This window comes from Lacerta agilis, chromosome 12 (assembly GCF_009819535.1).
Source record: "Lacerta agilis isolate rLacAgi1 chromosome 12, rLacAgi1.pri, whole genome shotgun sequence".
Taxonomy (NCBI): domain Eukaryota; kingdom Metazoa; phylum Chordata; class Lepidosauria; order Squamata; family Lacertidae; genus Lacerta; species Lacerta agilis.
The window spans coordinates 38,941,699-38,963,627 of record NC_046323.1 but is presented as its reverse complement, the minus strand read 5'-3'; the positions used below and the strand labels follow the sequence as shown (position 1 = coordinate 38,963,627).

The window sequence follows — 21,929 nt, the reverse complement described above, 5'->3', positions numbered from 1 at the left end:
AACTTGTCCCACAGGCAGTTATGTCCATACATTCAATGCATCCACCAACCTTACAATATGATTTTCATATTTCCCCTCTCCCAAATGTGTTACCTTTATATTACGAAGGAGTTTTAGAATCACACATTTCCTCCTCAAACTGGGGTTTGGTAGAAGGTGATTTATTTTCTTTAAGTGTAGCTAGAAGTGAACCAGTTGCAAGACAAACGCACACAATGAATCGTTTGGTTTTTCATGGCCAGTGTTTGTTAAATACATTTTCATCCACCCTGCATTATTTAATGTGAACGTGGACTGAATTGACAAGAATGTTGAAAAGTCAATGTCTTGATAATAGTGGGAAATTTGAAGTTGGCAGCTTTATGGATCGGTTTGTGCTTGGAAAGCTTTTAGAAGTTGTAGATAAAGGTTGCTTGCTTCAGACACCCAGGGAGTATGCTCTTTGTGAAGGCACACATCATTTCCCTCCCACTAAAAGTGCTACTGGCAGAATAAGTGTGGTATTTAATCTATAACCTTCTGTGTATTGCCCCCCATAGTGTCGCACAACACAGGGAACCAGAACAGAAAAGCGATCAAAAAAGACAGTTAAATGTCAAGCAATGGGGCTCTGTTTTAAACTATCTAGTTGAGATGCTCTCTTGTTTTTAACAATAGCATGGCATGCCACAGAAGCAGCCTCCATCTCTGCTCCTTTTCTTGTTTTTCTTATTGGGCCGTTACAATTTATTCCAAAAGCAGATTTCTGCTTTGCTACATTGGCACTTCACAGTTCATGTGAGCAACTATTGAAACTGTGGGCATACATTTGTAAATATTAATGAAATATTCAAGGGTATTTGAAGCTTGCACAAGCTGCAGGATTTGTGATAGGCTCTTTAGCACTGACAGAAATATGAGTAATTTGACAAGAACTGGAAATGTGCCTTAGGTGATGCTGATAAGAGCCGATGAAAAATAACGAGGCTTATCTGTAATTCTTTTCAGCAATTCAACTTTAAGAAACCCATTTTTATAAAATTCACATACATATGCTAAAGCACTAAATGGATATGCAACAACAGATGTGGTATAGCTTCCTTGTAGTTATACATTTGTTAGCAATGTAATCCTAATTGCATTCCTAAAAAACATTTTGCTAGTAATTATCCTTGTGTTTGTTAGTGATAGAGATCAGTAAGATAAGCTCCACAGAACTCTTTTGTCGGAGATTAGTACAGCTGATCCTTGTGGTGCATGGGTGCTGTTTCGTCATCTCATTCTTCTTCTCCACATGTCTGATGGGGGGCAACTTCAAGATTGTCAGGGCTGGTGATCCGAAGCAAAAACAGGCAAAGAAGTATGGAGAGTCTGAATGCAACCAACCTTCACTCAAACAATACAGTGCTCAAACTGAGGAGCCAGGCCAGAGTCTGGGACTTTATAGGACCTAGTGAAACCCTGTTAGCCTCGTGACACTGCTGAACAGGATGGTCCTCTGACCACTGCATTAGTGGCACCTAAGCACCCAGAAGCTCTTGGTAACATAGTGTCAGGAGCCAGAGTCAGGAGTAGCTCAGGAATAAAAACACCAGTGTCCATGAAGTTAACTTTTTGTTCAAAGAAACCAAAACAGCACAGCCCTAGTGATCACAGCAACTTTTTCTAGTAGGACTTGCCCCAATGAGGCTGTTGCAAGGACTGAAGGCCCCCACCTTCCCACCTCTCTCTAAGACTCCTCCAACAGTTCCTTCCCCAGCAGCCTAAGGCTCCGTCACCTTGTATTTCATTGTGCTGCCCTCTTCATAATTCTAAGTGTCTAAGAGACCAGTGGGGAGGAGAGCTGGTCACAGCAGGAAGAGGAGACTCCCTGGATTCTTCAACGGCCTGCCTCATTGCTGCCTCTTGGACCTCCTCCTTTTCTGCTTCTGATTTTGGATTGCCCTCTGCCCCAGCCTCTTCCTGCTCACTAAACCCTGTTGCCTCTTCAACTTCTGACACCTCGTCCTCCATCTTCTGCCTCTGACCATGCATCATTGTCCCACCTGGCTCTGAGCCTTCTTCCCTGGGGGTTCCCCAGCTAGTGCCTCCCACCACTCCTCTGCATCCAGCCAGTCCATGATACATAGGCTGCACCAGCGCCAGAAAGAGGGAAGAAGTGCACCCTCCCAAGGAGTTACTCCCACATTTGCTCCTCATTGCTGGGCTCTGTCATTAACATACTGTTATTTTTCTTTTATGGGATGCGGGTGGTGCTGTGGGTTAAACCACAGAGCCCTAGGGCTTGCTGATCAGAATGTCGGCAGTTCGAATCACCACGACGAGGTGAGCTCCTGTTGCTCAGTCCCTGCTCCTGCCCACCTAGCAGTTCGAAAGCACGTCAAAGTGCAAGTAGATAAATAGGTACCGCTCTGGCGGGAAGGTAAACGGCATTTCTGTGCGCTGCTCTGATTCGCCAGAAGCGGCTTTGTCATGCTGGCCACATGACCCGGAAGCTGTACGCCGGCTCCCTCGGCCAGTAACGCGAGATGAGTGCTGCAACCCCAGAGTTGGACACGACTGGACCTAATGGTCAGGAGTCCCTTTACCTTTACCTATTTTTCTTTTGGAGTTGTGGGCCTAACTTGTCCACCTTGTAGTATACTTTGCTTCTTCTGTACTCAACCAGAATTTTTTTTTCTGGACCCTCCACAGCTTAATAAGCTGCGATGATGGCACATTGAATAAGATGCCTAAGTCTGGCTACCTGGGACCCCTAGTGTTTTACAAGGCTGTTTGCAGACTATGTAATCTGTACGGATGGATCCCTGTTTTATCCACAGGCATGTTCAAAGGAAGTGGATGGTGGGTGGCTGCCATTGCTTGGGAGATGGAGGGATAGCTACACTGTTAAATTACTTAGTTTAACTTCCTCCAAAATAATTTAGGGATAGGCAAATTGAAACTGCTGTCATCTGCTGGCTTGAGACACACTGACCTTCACATATATGATGTGATTCCAACTAAAAAGTATTTCCCTGCTCAGAAAGAAGTGAAAATGATCCCATAGCTGCCATCCCATCTCATGAATATGTCTCATTGAAGAGACATTACATTGAAGTCAATGGGACTTAAGAGTGCACAGTATTACAGCCTTTATTCTCCAGGCTCATTATAATTAAAACTCCCATCTTTGAGCACCAGCGGATGCACAATAGTCTCTTTCCAATATCTTGGGAATTACATTGCCAACTCTTATTAACGCTAATGGGAGTTATGTGCGTAAGTCCCTGTTCATCTCGACAAGTCTGTGCCCCCAAGCATTTATGTGTTATGAAGAGATGTTCTTGTAATGATGCTTATTATGGGGAGGTTTGATGTAATTGGTAGGACAGCACAATAGTTTATGTCACAGGCAACAGTGACAAACCAGAAACTGGGTGTACTGTTTAAGATTTCTTTGTTCTCTTTTCAGTGACAAAAGTTGGAGAGTTTAAGGGGCAAAGCCTCTGAGATTTATTAGAATGATCCTTGCAGTGGTATTACAGGTATGACAGAATATTTAATAGCATCCTTTCTTCAGATTCAGTGAAAGGAAAGATAACCTACATTAAGACACAGATGCTCCATTTTACAAAAACACGCTATTAAGCATAAGATAAACCTTATACCAAACCATCAATACTATACCAGTACCATTTGAAAGTTGTCATGGTTTTTTAAAATGTATTATTTTATTAAAGATTTCTTGGTTTACAAAAGTATGTGCAATGTCTCTTTTTTTCAAGTTACACTTTCTACAGGTCAGTTTCATTTGTTGAGACATTGGTGTTACATTAGGAAGAAAAGGGGGGAAGAGGTAGAGGGGGCCATGTTGTGTAGGGGTGGGGTGGGGTGGCAATGTTTCTATTTTACTTAATGTATGTGTGGGGTTTTGTGTTTGGGTTGTTTGTGCAGGTTCTCTTTGCTATTCGCTTGTGTTCCTTTGGTGGTAAGAGAAGTTGGGGTTGGCCTAGGGTGTGGTTGCTTATTTGTGATTGGCTGTGGTGAACTTTGTTTTCATGTGTGACTTGGGTGGGTGTTTTTGAATCAAGATAGCCATATGCTGTTGGTGGATTCCTGTCGTTGTCTTGTTGAGCTGTGTATGTGATAAAAGGGAGCCATACCGGGGTGAAGGCATCTTCTTCTATTTGTTCCCATGTCAGTTTCAGTTTATTGGTTAATTATTCTGGTAAGGCTGTTTCCCATACTATTTGGTACCATTGGTCCATGCTTACTCCTGACAGGTCTCTCCCGTGTCTGATTATGATGTTTCTGGCTGCTGAGAGTAGGTGGGTTATGAGTTCTTTGTGATGTGCGTGGGCATTATTATCTTGGAAGATGTTTAGTAGGGCCAGTTCTGGGGTGATTTTACATATTTCTCATATGGCTGTTGTCCAGAATAGAAAGTTGTTGTTTTTATTGAACAAAAAACAAAAACACAAGTACATTTTAATGGTGTATTTGGTCTCCTATAATATGACTTTACATTCTAGAAATCTGGAGGCAGGACAGATCAACATGCTGGGGTTCCTGCATTTTTTATCTCACAGTTTAATAAGCTTATCATTTCCTCTTCTCATTTTGTTAATTGATTATAAATGTTTCTGGTACATCGTATTTGGTATGAATAAATTTCATTTGCACTTATGGTACAGTGCCGTGGAATCTATTTGCAGGTGGTGGCCTATACATGGGACTTTAAATAAAATAAACAAATCTTACAGGGTGGAATCCAGTGGTGTCAATCCAGCAGTAAAACAGTACACCACTGGAGAAACAGATTCTGCAACCCCCTGCGTGCTCCCCAAATTTGATCTAAATAGTTGAGGGACCTTCCAGATCAGATTTGGGGGAGGCTTTGCAGGGGAAAGGAGATGAATACAAATCAATGGTGCAACCACATTTGGAATGCTGTGCACAGCTCTGGTTGCCTCACCTCAGAACGGATATTATAAAGTTGGAAAACAGTCAAAGAATGGCGACCAAAATGGTCAAGGGAACGGAGAGCTTCCCTATGAGGAAATGTTGCAGCATTTAGAGAAAGGTGCCATGACAGAAGTCTATAAAATTATGCATGGTGTGCAGGAATTGGGGAGAGAATATGTCATGGCAGTGCACAGTACAATCACTATAATGTACATTTATAAAATCATAAAATACAGAACAAATAATCAACACTACATCAAATTAATATTCTAAAAACGCTTGGCAAAACAGAAACCTTTTCAGCAGGCAATAAAAAAAATCTAAATTGTAAGTGCCTGTCTGATTTAAAAAAGAACTACTGCATCTTTATATGACTTGAGCAATAATACTTTAAAATGTTCACATGTAAGTTTCTTAAGTTTTAATTGCTGGAAAAGAGAAAAGGGGAAGGGAAGAAAAAGCTAGTCCCACCTGACTTTATATTTCCCCAAAGACCAAATTAAGTTTACAAATAATGAAGACTATACGCATTTTATTTGTTAAATGGGGATTTCTGCAGGTGTCTAGAGAGGAGGTTATTGCCATTTCAGACATGCAATAAAGAACAAGATTCTGTCTCTTGCATATTTTTACAATGCAACAAATGGGGCTATGTTTCGCTGTAAAATTTCAAAAGGAAATACTTAGCAATACGTATACTATGTGGCATGAAGTAGAAGAGCTGTTCACAAGGAATGCAATTATGTATGATTTTTTTTAAATGTCAGCCACTACAATGATGTCTACATTAAAAACAGTCGCTGCTTGTGTTTGCTGTTCCTGAGCCTTATGAAACAAACACAAAGGTCATTCTCCAGGTTGTGATTATCTTGGAAGCTGGCATCTGGAACCACCAATGTTTGTTTTGCTGATAAAATTCAGCTCTCTAGTCATAAGAAATATTCATAGGAAAATATAAATTTCTCAGACAATCAAAGAAGGAGAGGATCTGTTTGGTCTTTTAAACTTGCACCTTGCAAGTTCCATATAGCTCCTAATAGATTTATGGGATCATATTCATTTCAGCCCAAATGTTCTATCATTTTTACTGAAATCAGTGAAATCTTTATTGACTTCAAAGAAAATTATTCAAGCTCTGTAGATATCTACCCCACTTTAGAGTCTCTCCAGCACTTTAGTGTAAACATCAAACATTTATGTGCATGGACTGCCCATTTCAATGAAAGGAGCAAGTCCACATGGACAATTGATCTGTTCATATAAAAAAAAATACTTGTTGATGGTGGAACTGCATGTGTGCATTGATGCCCTCAAACCCATAGGACATCATATATGAACTTTTTTTTTTTTAGAAGGAATAGCAGTATGTTTGCAGATTAACTACAGTATGCACAAAGTGTATTTTGAAAACAACGGGGATTTTACTCCCCTTTCTGTTTGGAAAGACCAAATTTTCCTAAGATGTGACAGAATGACTTCATGAATTATAATTCATCACTTTTTTTTTCAAAGTTCTATTTCATTTGAACATATGCTCCTCTCTTAATTATTATTATTTAAATAAAATCATTGGAACTGGGTTTTTTTTTTAATTACCATGTCTGAATCCGCCCATCTTGCAGTCATAACAATGAGCTGTCACTATGCTTTGGGTCATGTGGCTGACCCTAGCTAACAAGCTGTTCCTGCGTTTAGGCTACTGGGAAGTTTTATTAGCCTTGATTTCCCCCCATTCTAAACACATAGTTATTTCTCAAGGCCCATATAAATCGCAAGGTCACATAACTCATAAAAGCTGTGACATTCCAGGGATATATGATACGAAGAAGCTGAACTCGGGCTTAGTGGCTTTAAATTTCTATGGGATGTTTTATCATAATATCAATCTAGTTATAACTGGGGCTGTATTTACATTTTAGCTTAAACAGCATGCACAGTAAAAATGGCACTAAAAGTTACTCGACAGGGTCGACTTTTATATACTGAAATCATGATGGGTACCATGTTACAACAAGCTGTAGTTTAAAATCAAGATAATATAATTCAGCACCAAAGAGGGTTTAGAGAAAACGTTGATTGGTTTGTTAACAGATATTAGAGCTTTGTTTTCTTGCAGTAACATGGAAAGTGTTGTTTTAGTGATTGATAGTATAATCTTAGACATGTCTACTCCAAAGTTAATACCTTTTCAGTTCAGTGGTACTAACTTCCAGGTCAGTGAGTATAGGTTAGAAGCCTTAAGTTCCTTTTTTCATATTTCTCATAGAGCAGAATAAGATAAAGGTAAAGCGACCCCTGACCATTAGGTCCAGTCGTGTCCGATTCTGGGGTTGCGGTGCTCATCTAGCGTTACTGGCCGAGGGAGCCGACGTACAGCTTCCAGGTCATGTGGCCAGCATGACAAAGCCGCTTCTGTCGAACCAGAGCACCGCATGGAAATGTCGTTTACCTTCCCGCCGGAGCGGTACCTATTTATCTACTTGCACTTTGACGTGCTTTCGAACTGCTAGGTTGACAGGAGCAGGGACCGAGCAACACGAGCTCACCCCATCGCAGGGATTCGAACTGACGACCTTCGATCAGCAAGCCCTAGGCTCTGTGGTTTAACAGCAGTTCCTGAAAAAAATCACCTATGTTTCACCCTTGAACCCTGACAAAGGCAGAGAATTATAGAGAGCTGGAATTGCTTCAGCAGGAAATGATGTTAATGGTTTAATCCTTTGCAAACCTACTCAGAAGCAAGTCCCGTTGGGTTCAATGGGTTTTACTCCCAGGTAAACGAAATATAGGGACGCGGGTGGCGCTGTGGTCTAAACCACAGAGCCTAGGGCTTGCCGATCAGAAGGTTGGCGGTTCGAATCCCCACGATGGGGTGAGCTCCCATTGTCTGGTCCCAGCTCCTGCCAACCTAGCAGTTCGAAAGCACGTCAAAGTGCAAATAGATAAATAGGTACGCCATAATCATCACAATTATAACAAACAAAGGCTTGACATATCTCGCTTGGCATGTCATGAGTCTATCTTGTATATTAAACTCCAGTAGCTAATGAAAACAATTGCTCACATAAATGGACTTTTACAAGATATTCAAATTTTTCGAGTTTCACCTGTATTTAAAATGCATCTCTGGGTTATTTGTGGGGCATAGGAATTCTTTCATCATCTCCCCCCCAAAAATATAGTAGGGCCCCCCACAAGGTCTGAGGGACAGTGGACTGGCCCCCTGCTGAAAAAGTTTGCTGACCCCTGGACTAGACCAAGTCTGATATATTTCTTTGTATGCTTTTATCATTGCAATAAAATGTTACTACATTTTTTTAAAAAAAAATCTTTATGCTGCGATTCTATATACACTTACCTGGAAATCAATAGAAATTAAATCTGGATTAGATGAACCTGTTTAGCCTTCAAAAGTAAACATTATTTATATGACAATATATTTAAAAAAATTGCAATGATATATAATTTTAATGTTATCTAAGTTTTGCAGTCCGCAGTAATTGTGTGCAGTAAATGTGTGCATGCCAGACATACTGGCGATATGGACATATAGGGGAAGTCATTAATCCATACTAATGATGCATTCCTCAGAGCAATTCCATGTATACTCTGGAGTCAATTCACATGGAGTTCATTACAGGGCCTAAGCCCAAGTAAAGGGTGTAGAATAATGGAGCCTTTTGAGTGCTTAGCCATTGGCCTTAATGGTCTTTCATGTTTCTGAATGGAATTATTTATATACTTATCAATCATGTTCCTGCATTTATAGATTATCACTCCCTGATTACCCTGAAGGAAAATTTCCATAAACTGCATTATAGAGCTGTAATGTGCATTGACAGCCTGGCTCCTCCTTTAGCCTCCTGTTTTATTAAACAAGAGCCCTGGCCAAATTGGTGGTCATGGATTAACCTCAACAGATAAAATATTTCAAATGTTTGAAATGCATTTTTAAAGGAAAAACTAATATCAGTGTAATAGTTTTTTCTTAGCTGAGTTTCTTAGCTTACGGCCACACATATCATAACTAGTAATTGCTGATAAACCAGGTGTTTAAATCATTCTCGCTGACGTGATTCATAGTTCTTACTATCATCAAAAGGTTCCTCTAAATTTCCATGGAACGTCAAAGGATCACAAGGATATCGTTCTCATTATGGTACAAACTTTATGCCCGGCGCTCATTAGATATTCCAAGAAAGGGACCTGATGATTCCATACGTACCAATTAAGAGACCTTATTAGTGCATTCAGCACTACATGTTAAACAGCATCAAACCAAAGGCAAATCATTAAACCAGTCGGGCACATCAAAAGCAACACTTAATGGGTTTAGTAGCTTTTTTGTTTTGTTTTATATAGATACATTGGTTGTGTTCACTCTGTTCAGAAAATTGCACTAATTGGTTGATTATTATTTTTAATGCTTCTGGTCTAAGTCATATTATAGTTTTTATTTAACCCTTGAGGGTTTCCATGTTTCTAGCTTACTAAGTGGCAGCCCTTATTGAGCCTTCATTCATTCATTCATTCATTCATTCGTTTGTTTATTCTCTTTATTTACAACGTTTGTAAAGTGCTCCAGTTCAACATAAGGTCTCCAAGTGGTTTACATAATAAAGCCAATGTAAAGTAAAATGTCACAAAATCGTAAAAACAGACGTAAAATTGAAATCATGGGTTGGGGAGAGACCTTAAACAATGACAGCCGGATGTGAATTGAAATGATCTATCTATATAATGGACTCAACTCTTCATGAAAATAGATTTAGAGGTCAATTCACAAAAAAGAAGGCATGGAGCCATTAACCCCATTCAGAAAATCCTGGAGAGCTCCTGCCACTCATTTATACACAATACTGATCTAGATGAATCAATGGTCTGGTTCAGTATAAGACAGCTTCCTATGGCCTTCTAGTGATTGGTTCTCCCTCCTATGATGCATTTCTTCAATGCCCCATAGAAAGTCACTACCAAGCAAAGTTGTTAACTAATCCCAGTATTTTACAGAAACAAAATGATCTGTAAAAAACAAAAACAAAAATGCAATGAAACTGGAGAATGGATAAATAACAATGAATCAGAACGTTGAAAAATGACTTGGTAATTTCATAAATCTTGTGACTTTTGAGATATACAGCCAATAAAATCAGACTGCGTTTTTTATTTTGCAGAGAACAGTGGAAAGTTGGCAGAAACTAACGTTTTGCAGTGAGGTAGGGAGGCGAACAAGTTGTAAATGACCCTAATGTCTTCCATATGTCACATTTTTTACTTCGGGACTGGATCTGGAGTAATTAAAGGCATGTGAATTTCCTATAAAGGCTGAACTTCACCAGCTTGACACTGGAAAACGCCATCAAATCTGAAGTCTTTAAATTGCTAAGTGTTTTCTCTCCCCACACCACCACCCAATTTGAAATTCTTGCATTTCAGAACATTTCTTCTTTAACAAAGGGAAATCTTGTTTCCAGGGCTAAAAAATAGCATTATTATTATTATTATTATTATTATTATTATTATATTAATTCATCTGGTATAGAAACATTTCAAAATTGTAAAACTATTCTAAAAAGGGTCCTCATTTGTAGTATAATTTAATAATCACATTAAAGCATGAGTGGAAAACCTGTGGCTCTCCAGATGTTGTTGGACTATGGCACCCATCATTCTTGACCGCCGGTGATACTGGCTGAGCTGATGGGAGTTGGGGTCCATCAACATTGAGAGCACCACAGCAGCTTTTATTTTAAAAATAAAGAAATTAATTTATCCTAATATAATGCCATTATAATATAATTACCATTATTTTCACCAATATAAGCATTTGTGTGTGTGCTTACCCCTGTCTTCCGTAGAACTGCATGACAAAATTGGGGTAAGTTGCAAATGTCGAGGGACTGCTGTGTTTAAGTTCGCCTATTGGTGTGGGAAAGGCAAATAAGTATAAATTTGTGTTACAATGCAACCCAGACCCCACCCCCCACCCCTAGTTAGAGAAGAGGGCGTGATGTGCAGTTGAGGAGCAGAGAATGCTGTGGGTTATCAGGGGCTGGAGAATGGGTAGCAGAGGATGAGGGCAAGAGGCTGATCCAGAGGCAGCAATTTATGGAGTTTTGCGCTTGGCATGAGCCAGGGCTGGAGACCAGGGAAGACTGACCAGGTGGAGATGGGAAGAGGAGGAGCAGGATGCAGAACAGAAGTCGGGGCTGGGGGAAGAGATGGCACCTGAGGTGGGGGGGCATAGAATCTCCTCCATCCCCTCATTCACTGTTCCCCAGGGACAGGAGGGACTTGAAGAGACTGATACAGCAGCGACTTTTATGAAGGAGAAGTTGCAGGTTGCTTTTGTGTGCGCCATCAGGTGAGGGTGCTTAAAGTTTGGGTGAAGTCGTGCTCGCACTCTTGCTCTGGCAGTCCAGCTTGGAGCACAAGAAGAAGAAAGAAGAAGAAGTGGTGTTTGGATTTGATATCCCATTTCATCACTACCCTAAGGAGTCCCAAAGCGGCTAACTATCTCCTTTCCCTTCCTCCCCCACAACAAACACTCTGTGAGGTGAGTTGGGCTGAGAGACTTCAGAGAAGTGTGACTAGCCCAAGGTCACCCAGCAGCTGCATGTGGAGGAGCAGAGACGCGAACCCAGTTCACCAGATTATGAGTTCACCACTCTTAACCACTACACCACACTGGCTCTTCCCAGCACAAGCCTGGGAAGGGGATGCCAGCTGAGAGACAAGGACAGGATCACTGGACCCAGTGGCACATTCGAAGGACAGCAGCAGCTTCTTTGTCATTCAAAGCTGGATTACTCTCCGTCGCCAGATTTTAAGACACTGCTACGGGCACCAATATAATCTATACACAGAGCACAGGTTGCTTTCAAAAGTGGCAAACTCAAACGCCCTTGCTCTCTGCCTTGCAGGGTAAGGGCTTGAGTCTGTCAGTTTTGCTGACAACCTGGGATCTGTGTAACAAATAGTTCTATGTATTATAATCTCTTTCTGGGTTAGGTAGCTGCTCTTCCACGTTTGTTTTACGTTTATTTAGACTTCACTTATACTTGAACATCAGTGGTGGGCATCCAAATGGAAGTTTTATTTTGTGGGCATCACAAGGCCATGCCCCCAGTTCAGTTCTGTTATACGCAGCCAGAAACCAAGGCAGTCTACCAGGAAATATCTTTTTCTGCCATGGCACCATAATATAGTGGAAGGGTTATACAATAGTGGCAGGTAACACCTCCAGGTTCTTCTTAGAACAGAACAAGAAGGAAACATGCAGAAAATCAGCTAAGCAGTAAGGAAATAATACAACACCATCTACTGGTTGGAAAGGTCATTTACACCTTTGTGTTTTACAAGCATCATTCAAATTGGATAGCTCTGCTGGCCCTGAGTTTTTTCAGGGGCAAACTACTGGTGCCAGGTACATGTTTAAACAAGTGTACTTAACCTTCTGCTTTTGTTTTGGAGAAAAAGGAACTGCAGAATCCCAACCTGGATTGGGCTGCATGCCTGTTTTCAGATGAAAAACATACTTTAGAACATACTTTAGATTGAGATTATTCTCCAGATCAAGATTTCCTCCAAAATAATGTCATATGGTCACTCAGAGCAACATTTAAAAAGTATATGAAGCTTCAGGTGGTCTGCAGTGTGTGTGCATTAAATATATCTATATTGATTTCTAATTGTATTTTTATTGTTTCTTTTATACTGCATTTTATTGTATTAATATTTGATGTTTAAGGAACAAAAATGCAATTAAAAATCATACAGCATCTAGCGCAGCACATCACAACTGCTGCAACAGGAAGAAAAATCATTAAGCAATTTTTGTGGGGTCCATTGGAGGGGGAAATGTTTGGGAACCACTGGCATGGACTGAAACTTAAAGTATGTGTGAAATGTAGGTTTGGGCAAATAAGTGCTGCACAAAAATGCCAAAACTTAAAGAACTCAGCTAATTAGCTAAGCTCTTTAACATATTTACATTTATTTTTAAAGTTTTTTTTTCTCTTAAGAAATGTATTCTTTTGAGTATGCCTTAGAACAAGGGTCTCAAATGTGTAAGCTATAACGAGAGAAAGCAACAGCGGGTTTTGTACATTGCATATCTCTTTGGCTTTATCTTTCTAGATAAACTGATAGCACCCTAACTGATCTCAGTGTCTCTTCATAACAAACTGAGGTTTGTATTGGGATGTCTGGCACCCAGGTTGTCCAAGATGATGTCAACAGCTGTAAATTCCACAGTCTCAGCCTATCGTCAGTATTGGTATATGGGTCTATTGAAGCACTGGAAGCAGGAAGTCTTCCTTCAAGTAATTTGTGGCTTCTGCTTCTCTCTCGCTAGTCTAGCTGTGTGTGAAATAAAAAAAAGCAGATGTAATCAAACATAATATATCCTTTGCTTATCCTAACTTAATAGCAGACCCAAATGTTAATAAAACTTGGCTGCAATCCTAGCCACCTCTATTCAGATGTATGTTCCATTTAATTCAATGGGGCTTACTCCCAGATAAGTGGGGTTAGGTTATGATTGCAGCTCTTGTTGGAAATGTTCCTTGCTTTTCTCCACAAGCATCAAACTGATCTGAACATCCATTACTTAATTGTGATTGGATCTCATGCTATTTTCTGTTCCCCCCCTAAAAACAGCTCTGAATTTTGCTGTCTGTTGATATATGTTAATACACAGACACCCGAAACTCACATGCGCTATTGTTTTGAAAATGCAACCTTTCAAACATTTTTCACACCCCTTACACCCTCAGCCTCATGCAATACCCAGAGTTTATGGAAACAGCTGGTGTTTTAAGCTGTTCCCAATAAAGCCAGATTTCCTCTACCAGGTGTCTTGAGCGAAACACCCATGGGGAGGACTTGCAATACTCAGAGGAGAATATTCAACACGTAGATCAAATGCTGATTGATAGGATCAAGGGGAACAATTCTAGCTCTGACCATATAGCATACTGCATGAACTCTAAGCAGAAACTTTAAGATCCTATTGCCCATTGACATGGAAATCTCTCCAGTATAAATAACGTGCCAAGCCTGACTCCTTTAGGAAGAAGGATGGGATAGGAATTTAATAAGTAATTTGGTACAGTAGTTGACTTCCGCACTCAGCAGTGCTATACAATTGTCTTTATTACCAACAGCAATGCACCATGTACGAGGTCACAAGCTTGTTCAGAAGCCAAAAAACAACAACAGACATATTGGGCAATTCACTGTTGTCTAATATTTGAAGATGGGAATGCAGAATTCTCCCCAACCTGTATTTTGGAGCAGGTTTACAATGAACACGATCTCATCCTTCCTTTGTTTTTTTAGTTTGTTTTTTTAGTTTGCCTACCCTTTTTCCTGAAGCTGTAACTCTCAACGCTTTCAAAATAGTATTTTGCAATCCTCGCATAAGGATCCTTAGAGGATTCTATGTTCGTTTGCAAATCTGGGGGGAATCTTTCCCAGACATTGTTTTTACTGAACCATAAAATTATGAGTGTCTAGTAGCAGCATGTACAGCCACTGGTTATGGAACTGGAAAAGAAATGGGGAAAGATTCTTACCCTGCCCTTGAGCCACTTTCCATTTAGCAGGGAACCATATGCAGCCTGCCTTAAAATACAAGGAGTGCTGTTCAAGCCTCCAAAGATTGTGGAAATGAGATTTCTCAGGAGAACCTAGGGAGTGGAAATGTGATTGCATGGTTATGTTTATTTACCATAATCTGGGCATCTACCCAAACACAAGCCACAAGTAGTCAGATTTTGTTTCTCCCATTTCCCCAAATACCACTGCTGTTTATAACACAAAGCTTTAAGCGGTACTTGGCTACATGTCTGTATTCAGATAGCCATGCTCTTCTAGACCCTGTAGAGCTATAATGTTGTAAAAATATTTGCCATGCCATTGATAGCAATAACAGAGCAACGATTTTGCTGGCTGGGAGAGCCACAAATGCAAGCTCAGCATCCTGGGATGTGTGCCAATCCTGTCTGGGTATGCTGCTGAAGTGACACATTTAGTCTCCTTAGAGGAATGCCAGTGTGCCAACTTGCGTCCCTGGCACAGCATTTTCTAATGACAAACTTATGGAGTGGAACTGGTACCAACTCCAGAGGGAGATGCAAGCTGCTTTCCCTAGCTTCTTCAGTAACAATGCTGTTTTCAAGTTGTGAATGTACATTCTCAGGTTTTTGTTTTTAACTATTGCACTGTGGACTTGGGTGGCGTTTTGAAATAGGTGTTAAAATGACAGATGTGCTTCATTTAAGAATCCCCATGAATTGCATTTTTAAGGACACTTTGAGCATAAGCTTATTGCTTTGATGTAACTTCTAGGACTGAATAATTTTATTTATTGCTAGGATGGGATGTTCAGAGACCACTGGCTGTTTTCACTTTCTCTTTTTCCCATCTATATACTCACTGCTAATCTTGCCATGTGGATGTCACAGAATTTATGAAGCAATAATTGTGTCAGACTAGATGCAGAATTTGTTGAAGGCTGGATTACATTCTTTGCGATCTTAATACATCTGTGAAAGCCATTTGACTATTTCTGCAGAACAATGTGGGGGGGAGGGATTCCATCTTAGTTTCTTTTGTGGTTACAGTGGAATTGGCAAGCATCACAGGGATGCTTCTGGCTCTAAAATCTGTGGGATTCTGGAAGGTGTTTATTCTCGAAAGCAATTAAATGTAGGGAGCTCAGCAGCAAACTAATTGATTCCCATTACATGCAGATGGAGGTCCTGCCTAGTCCTGATAATCTGTGTTGGTCAAAGTTATTTTAGCTACATATATTAATCAAATGTAGTCCCTTCCTTCCTTCCTTCCTTCCTTCCTTCCTTCCTTCCTTCCTTCCCAAATCATCAGCTGAGTCTCCAACAAGAGACCAGAATGTAAAGAGGAACAATGATGTCCCCTTCTGCTCCCTTTCCCAGCTGCTTTTGGCCTTAAATAGAATAGATGTGGAGGGTACCAGTTTGTTTTCTTTTGCATGGCTGAAAGCATCAGCTTTGGAAATGGAAAGCTGGAGCACATAAACAGAGTTATGATTCCCTTCTACTAACGCATTCATGTTAACTTCACATTGAAGCCCAGCCTTTACATAAGGAAAGAAAACATCAGGGGGGAAACTACACATAATGAGTAGCTTAAACCTCATATGGCAGGAATTGCTATACTGAAGAGCCAACCTCTCATTCATGGTTAGTTGGCCTAAATTGCTGCTAGAGTGCCTGTTCTGTGCTTTAGAAAGGATTGCTGGTGCACAGAAAGTGGGTAACCCTGCTACCAAGTTGTTACCAGGTCCTCACATATTGAACTAGATGCAAGGCAGTTCAGTCCCATTCATTTGAATGGAACTGCTTAAAATCTCCAAATACATCTTCACAGACTAGAGAGTCTTGTAGACCCTAGTTAGACAAAGTACTTAGATGTTAGCGAATTTATTACTGTGGAGATAAGTGAAACTGAGGGCCAAACCACAATACCAAATTGATTAGTTAATAATGGGGATTGGTGGATCCATTGAAACCTAGATTCTGTCTCACACCAAAGTTAAATCATTTGTCCACCTGTTCTGATTGGTGGCATCTCTCCTGGCTTTCAGGCAGAGAGCCTTTCACATTGCCTGCCAGTGTTACCAGTGATTCCTTTTGAACTGGAGATGCTGGAAACTGAGCCTGGGACCTTCTGAATTCAAAGTGTGCAGTCTGTCACATAACTGCACTCCTTTCCCAAATCTGAATGTGGCACACATGCTTGAAGTGGCTTCCCATCCACTTGATCACTGTGAGAACAGGATACTTGACTACATAGGTCTTCTTGCATTTTTATAAGGGCCCGTCTTACATTCTTAGAATAGGTTCAGGCACATGTACAGTTCAGCCCACACCTATGACCTTGCAGCAAAGCTTTTGGAAAAAGTATTGACCAATAGTGTCATGAATGTGAGCTGAGCTGCAGGAGTCAGGTGTGTGCTTGATCCATCCCATGAACCACTTTGTCCTACACTAAGTTCTGTATTGATCCTCACAACCCATATTCTCAGAATATCAGTTTTTAATGGATTCTTTTTAAACAGCTTAAATCCTAGTGTTTCAGCTTCAGCTGGGCTGTGTATCAAGCAGCTGATCAGCTAAATTTAGAAAGCAGCTGGCAGCTTTGTGCGCCTTCTTTCTTTCAGTTAACTTTTCAATAAATATTTCACAAATTGGGAAAAGGACTATCTATGTAAACAATCAGCGCCCATGAGCAATCCCAGGAGGTGCAAGAACCCACAAGTATCATCCTGACCCACGAGAAATACTGTTGCTCTAATCTGAAAGGCTGCAGCAAACAGTTGTGCTATATTCTTAGACACACATGTGTAGAAAAACCTTGATTCTTTTTTTTTTTAAGGCAGGGCAATTGTAAATCCGTCTTTCTGATCTCTTTGCGTGCCATCTTAACCACGTGAAACATCTGCAAAACTGTCTCAGAGTGAACATTTCCTCTTTTTGTTTCCTTGCCTTTGAAAAAGGACAGCGAAGCTAATATGCTGATCAATGGCTACTAAAGCATCCGACGTATAAGAGGAAATGCTGCTAGAACAATATTTCACATATGTTAATGTTTACAGTACCATCAGAGTCAGTCTTATTTTCTGTTTGATATATACCAAAGCTGGCATACAGTTTTAGCCAGTGAGGTAATGCCATTTTTAATTTAGAGAGCCTTTAGCTGTCCACTTTAACTAGTGATATCATCTTTGCAGTTGTCTCCTGAGATCTCATGTAAACATAAGTAATGGGCCACAGACAGTTTGGAACTGCATTGTTAAAGGTGGCACTGGTCATTGTAAAGACAGTTTTCCCCCTCAGCTCACTTTAGAATTGTCAGATATAGTTTACATTACTGCCATTACAAAAAAAATTAAAAAAATCCTCCATACATTGATATAATTTGGGCCATTTCAGTGTGCATAGCAAATGGGACAAAATGGCCAGAACAAATTAATGTCAGTTATAGTAGGATAATGAAAAGAAAATGAGATTGTAGGGTGGGAGGGAAGCTAGTTGATAGATTTTAAAAGCCGACGTAATGGAGCAGAAAGAAATAAAAGATTTGCCATACTGGTCCATTTCTATGTATTAGAAAGGGGCTCAAATCAACATGTGGACATGCCATTTCATGACTTTCCAGCATCCTTCTTACAGCCTAGTTTCAATCCTTCACTCCTAGGATCATCCTAGGAGTGCCCACCTTTTCCCTGTTTTGCCTCAATATTTGAGATCAGTTTTTAAAACTAATTATATTTGTAGATGCAGTGTTGTCTTGCAGTGTTTAAAACAAAGTTCAAATTTACGCCATTGGATCTGTGCACCTAAATACATTACACATCCTAATACTAATAATGTTGATGTAGTACAGGAAAAGTTGGAGTCTTTGAGTTTTGGTTGTAAAGTGTCTCTTGTTGTACGTGGCCAGAAGCAATCCACTCCCCTTCCACAGTAGTTAGCAAGAACAAAAATTATGGTGGTCATTACGACGTATGGGTTTCTTTGTACGAAAGCAAAACAGGAGATCTGTAGTAATGAGGGAACAGTAGACGAAACAATGGCCAGGAAGGGGGACATGAACAGGAAGAGGAAAATTACAAGACATCTGTCCAGCTAATTGTTGGAAGAGCTATAATTATTTAATGAAGTATAAACCAGTGGCAGGCAGTCTTTCCTCAGTTCCAAAAATACAAGATTTCTTCGTGTGGGTTTGAGAATTGTAGTTCCCAGAACCAGCTGTGGCAGAGTTACTTGGAAATTCAACTATCCCCCTTCTGAAAGTAAGCCTGCTTGAAAAGAAGTGAAATGTAAACTACATAAAATCTGGATGTAAACTACATAAAACATTTGCAAAACAAACAAACAAACAAATGGGAGAATGGACCTAAACTGAGAAGACACTCATCTGATAAATGATGGTTTGGTTGGGTGATCTGGTCCCATAGTCCATAGTAACCAATTTGGACATCTGGTCTGCTGAATGCTGAGTGCACATGCTTGGAAACTTATAAAATCTCATTTTACACTCCAAGGTAGAGCAGAACTGTTTTGGACAATTTCCACTTGTAATACCCATTATACAAATGGGTTATATAATTAATAACTTGTTTAAAATTTTGCTTGGAGAAAAGTAAGACAGTTGAGAGATTGTTTGTTATGGTGGAACCCAGGTAGACATAATTGTCTACCACCACAAGCATGTGGTCACCAATGTTGTAATTCTTGTGAATATCAATGGAAATGGGATGGGAAGAGAATGCTCTTGTACTCAGACCCCTGCTTGTAGGTTTCCTACAGGCATCTGGTTGGCCACTGTGAGAATGTGATGCTGGACTGGATGCGCCATTGGTCTGATCCAACAGGCTCTTCTCGTGCTGTTATGGCATGAACATTGCCAGTGTGAACACCAAAACAACAAATACACTTAAAACAAGACTAAAACGCTAACAAGTGGGCACTAATGGTAAAGACACATTTATCCCTCTGGGAAAGCCTGTTGGCACAAAAAAATGTCTTCACTTGTTTCCAGAAAGTGCAGGCATCAATTGTATCTCAACAGGAATTCTATTCCACAGAACAGGGGCAGTCACACCAGAAGCCCTGCTCCAAGTTGCTGTGGATTGAGCTTCTATGATCTTTGGAACTGGGCATATATTCTGCCCTTCCTCCTGAAGGAACTCAGGACATCAAATGCAATAATAATAATAATAATAATAATAATAATAATAATAAGCATTCTAAAGCATTTAAAATGAGATGAAGTTCTTTTGAGGATTACTGCAATAGCACATTGGGAAGAATCAAGAAATAACAAGCCCATAGCTTTCCTTGGTGTGCAGAACCAGTTATGTGATTCTTTTGGTCCTGGCCATTGACCCATAAGTTTTTTAGCTGCTGATTTCAATCTTATACTTAGGTAAACTTCCAATATCAATAAGGGAGGGGGCATAACTCCTTAGTAGAATCTGTGTCTTGCATTGAAAAGGTTCTGGGTTCAGTCCTCAGTATCTATGGTTGAAAGGTTCTCTGGTGGTGAAGTCCTGCTCTATGGCACTGAAGACCTGCCTTCAGTCAGAGTGAACCACTTTAAGCTAAATAGAGTAATGGCTGAGTTTGTATACGGCAGTTACGCATTTTCAATCAATGCAATATTCATCTCTTATCCTTTCATTTGGAGTTTATCATACAGAAGTGTATTTTAACATGCCCATACAGATGAAACAGTAGGATATAAATTATCATTATTGTGTTCGGTATGAATATAATCAATCAAGTCACTTAGATTAGACATTTCAAAATGAAACTTGAGGCCATGTTCTTTTTTGTGTGTGCAACAGATCTAACATTATACAGATATTTCAAGTGATGTGATGCAAAAAGGATATGTGCTAAGATATACAGCAATAAAGAACACAGTGGAGTAGTAAAGAGTGTTAAATATTTAGAGCGTCATAAATTATTATCTGGACCTATGTTTAGAGAGCTGCATACAGAAATTAAAGTATTATACAGAAATTAAAGCTGAAAAGGCATTTTAGAATTCAGGCGAGAACTTCGCCATTTGAAAAGAACGCTGTGTATTATGTATTGATAACAATGCCACTATAGACAAAGGATGCAATTTAATAATACAGAATTGTGCTCATGAGATTTCCTTTTTCTTGTTAATTGGTTACTTTAGCTGACATTGTCTGTAAGCATAATGGGCACCATTCTTCCTAATAGTTCCATGTTGCCAGATGATGTCTACAGACATGATGTAGTCCATTTTAATTATTGCATTTTGCTTACATCTCTCAGAATAATGCAGCTTCCAAACAGGCTAGCATTTTTCTTCATTATGTATGCTGCATGGCTATGGTTCCTAAATTAATTAGCTCTCTTTTCTTTCCTGGAAGTTAAAAGTTTCTTTCTTCAATTTATCTACCAGGTACGATTACGTTGAAGTGATTGATGGAGACAACTCAAATGGCCGAGTGTGGGGAAAGTTTTGCGGCAAGATCGCCCCTCCTCCTGTGATATCTACAGGACCATACCTCTTAATCAAGTTTGTCTCTGATTATGAAACTCATGGAGCAGGCTTTTCCATTCGCTATGAAGTTTTCAAAAAAGGTGAGCAAAAATAGTTTAAGGTTGTTCAGTCATGCTAATTATTTCAAGTCTAAAATATTAACAATAGGGATTGTTCAAACTGAAGAGGCCTAGTATTGGGGCTGGGGGTAATTAAAATAACAATTTATAATGGATCAGTGGCAAGAGTGTTGGATTAATGGGAATCCTGGGTTCAAATGTCTACTCACCCATGGAGCTCGGAGAGTAACTGTAGTTAAGTTGCTATCTCTTAGCCTATCTTGATGAAAACATATTTAACATTCATATCTTCTAGCATTCTGTTTTCAGTAGTGTTTTTATGGAAACTATACAAGAAAGTCATGATGGTTATAAACTTCCTTTATTGGAGAGGTGGAGAACCGGTGACCCTCCAGATATTGTTGGACTATAACTCACACCACCACTGACCGTTGACCATGTTGCCTTTGTTGATGGGTGTTAAAGTCTAAAGACCTCTGGAGGATCGCAGGTTGCCCACACTTGCTCTGTTCCCTTATCCCTAACAGAAATAATCCTTTTGCTGCTTATGACAGGAAATGCTTAAATCACTATGTCTTGGTACACATGTTATATTAAACCATAATAGATGCTGAACTATGGTTTAACACAAACGAGCAGCTTTGTTGACCATACTGCTCCAGGAGCAAGAAATCATAAGCTTTGGTTTGCTGTTTGATCTAAACCCAGGCTTCATCCAAACAAGCCAAGAACAGTCGGCCAGGATTGAACTTGTGCACCAGCAAACTGCTTGCTCACATTAAACTTCGAGGCACTTTACTTAGACCTCTGCCATTGTTTAAAACTGCCAATTTCCTCTCATTTCCCTCCATC

The 21,929-nt window shown here is 40.0% G+C and overlaps 1 protein-coding gene across 3 annotated transcripts in view; it reads left to right on the top strand.

Annotated features, from left to right (window-relative positions):
• The window catches only part of NRP1 (neuropilin 1), a 125,872-nt gene that overhangs the window by 29,769 nt on the left and 74,174 nt on the right, over positions 1–21,929 (top strand). For all 3 annotated transcript variants that reach the window (XM_033165423.1, XM_033165421.1, XM_033165420.1), the window contains exon 3: positions 20,917–21,098. In XM_033165423.1, the coding sequence (XP_033021314.1) occupies positions 20,917–21,098 (182 nt within the window). The remainder of the gene's footprint in view (positions 1–20,916; positions 21,099–21,929) is intronic.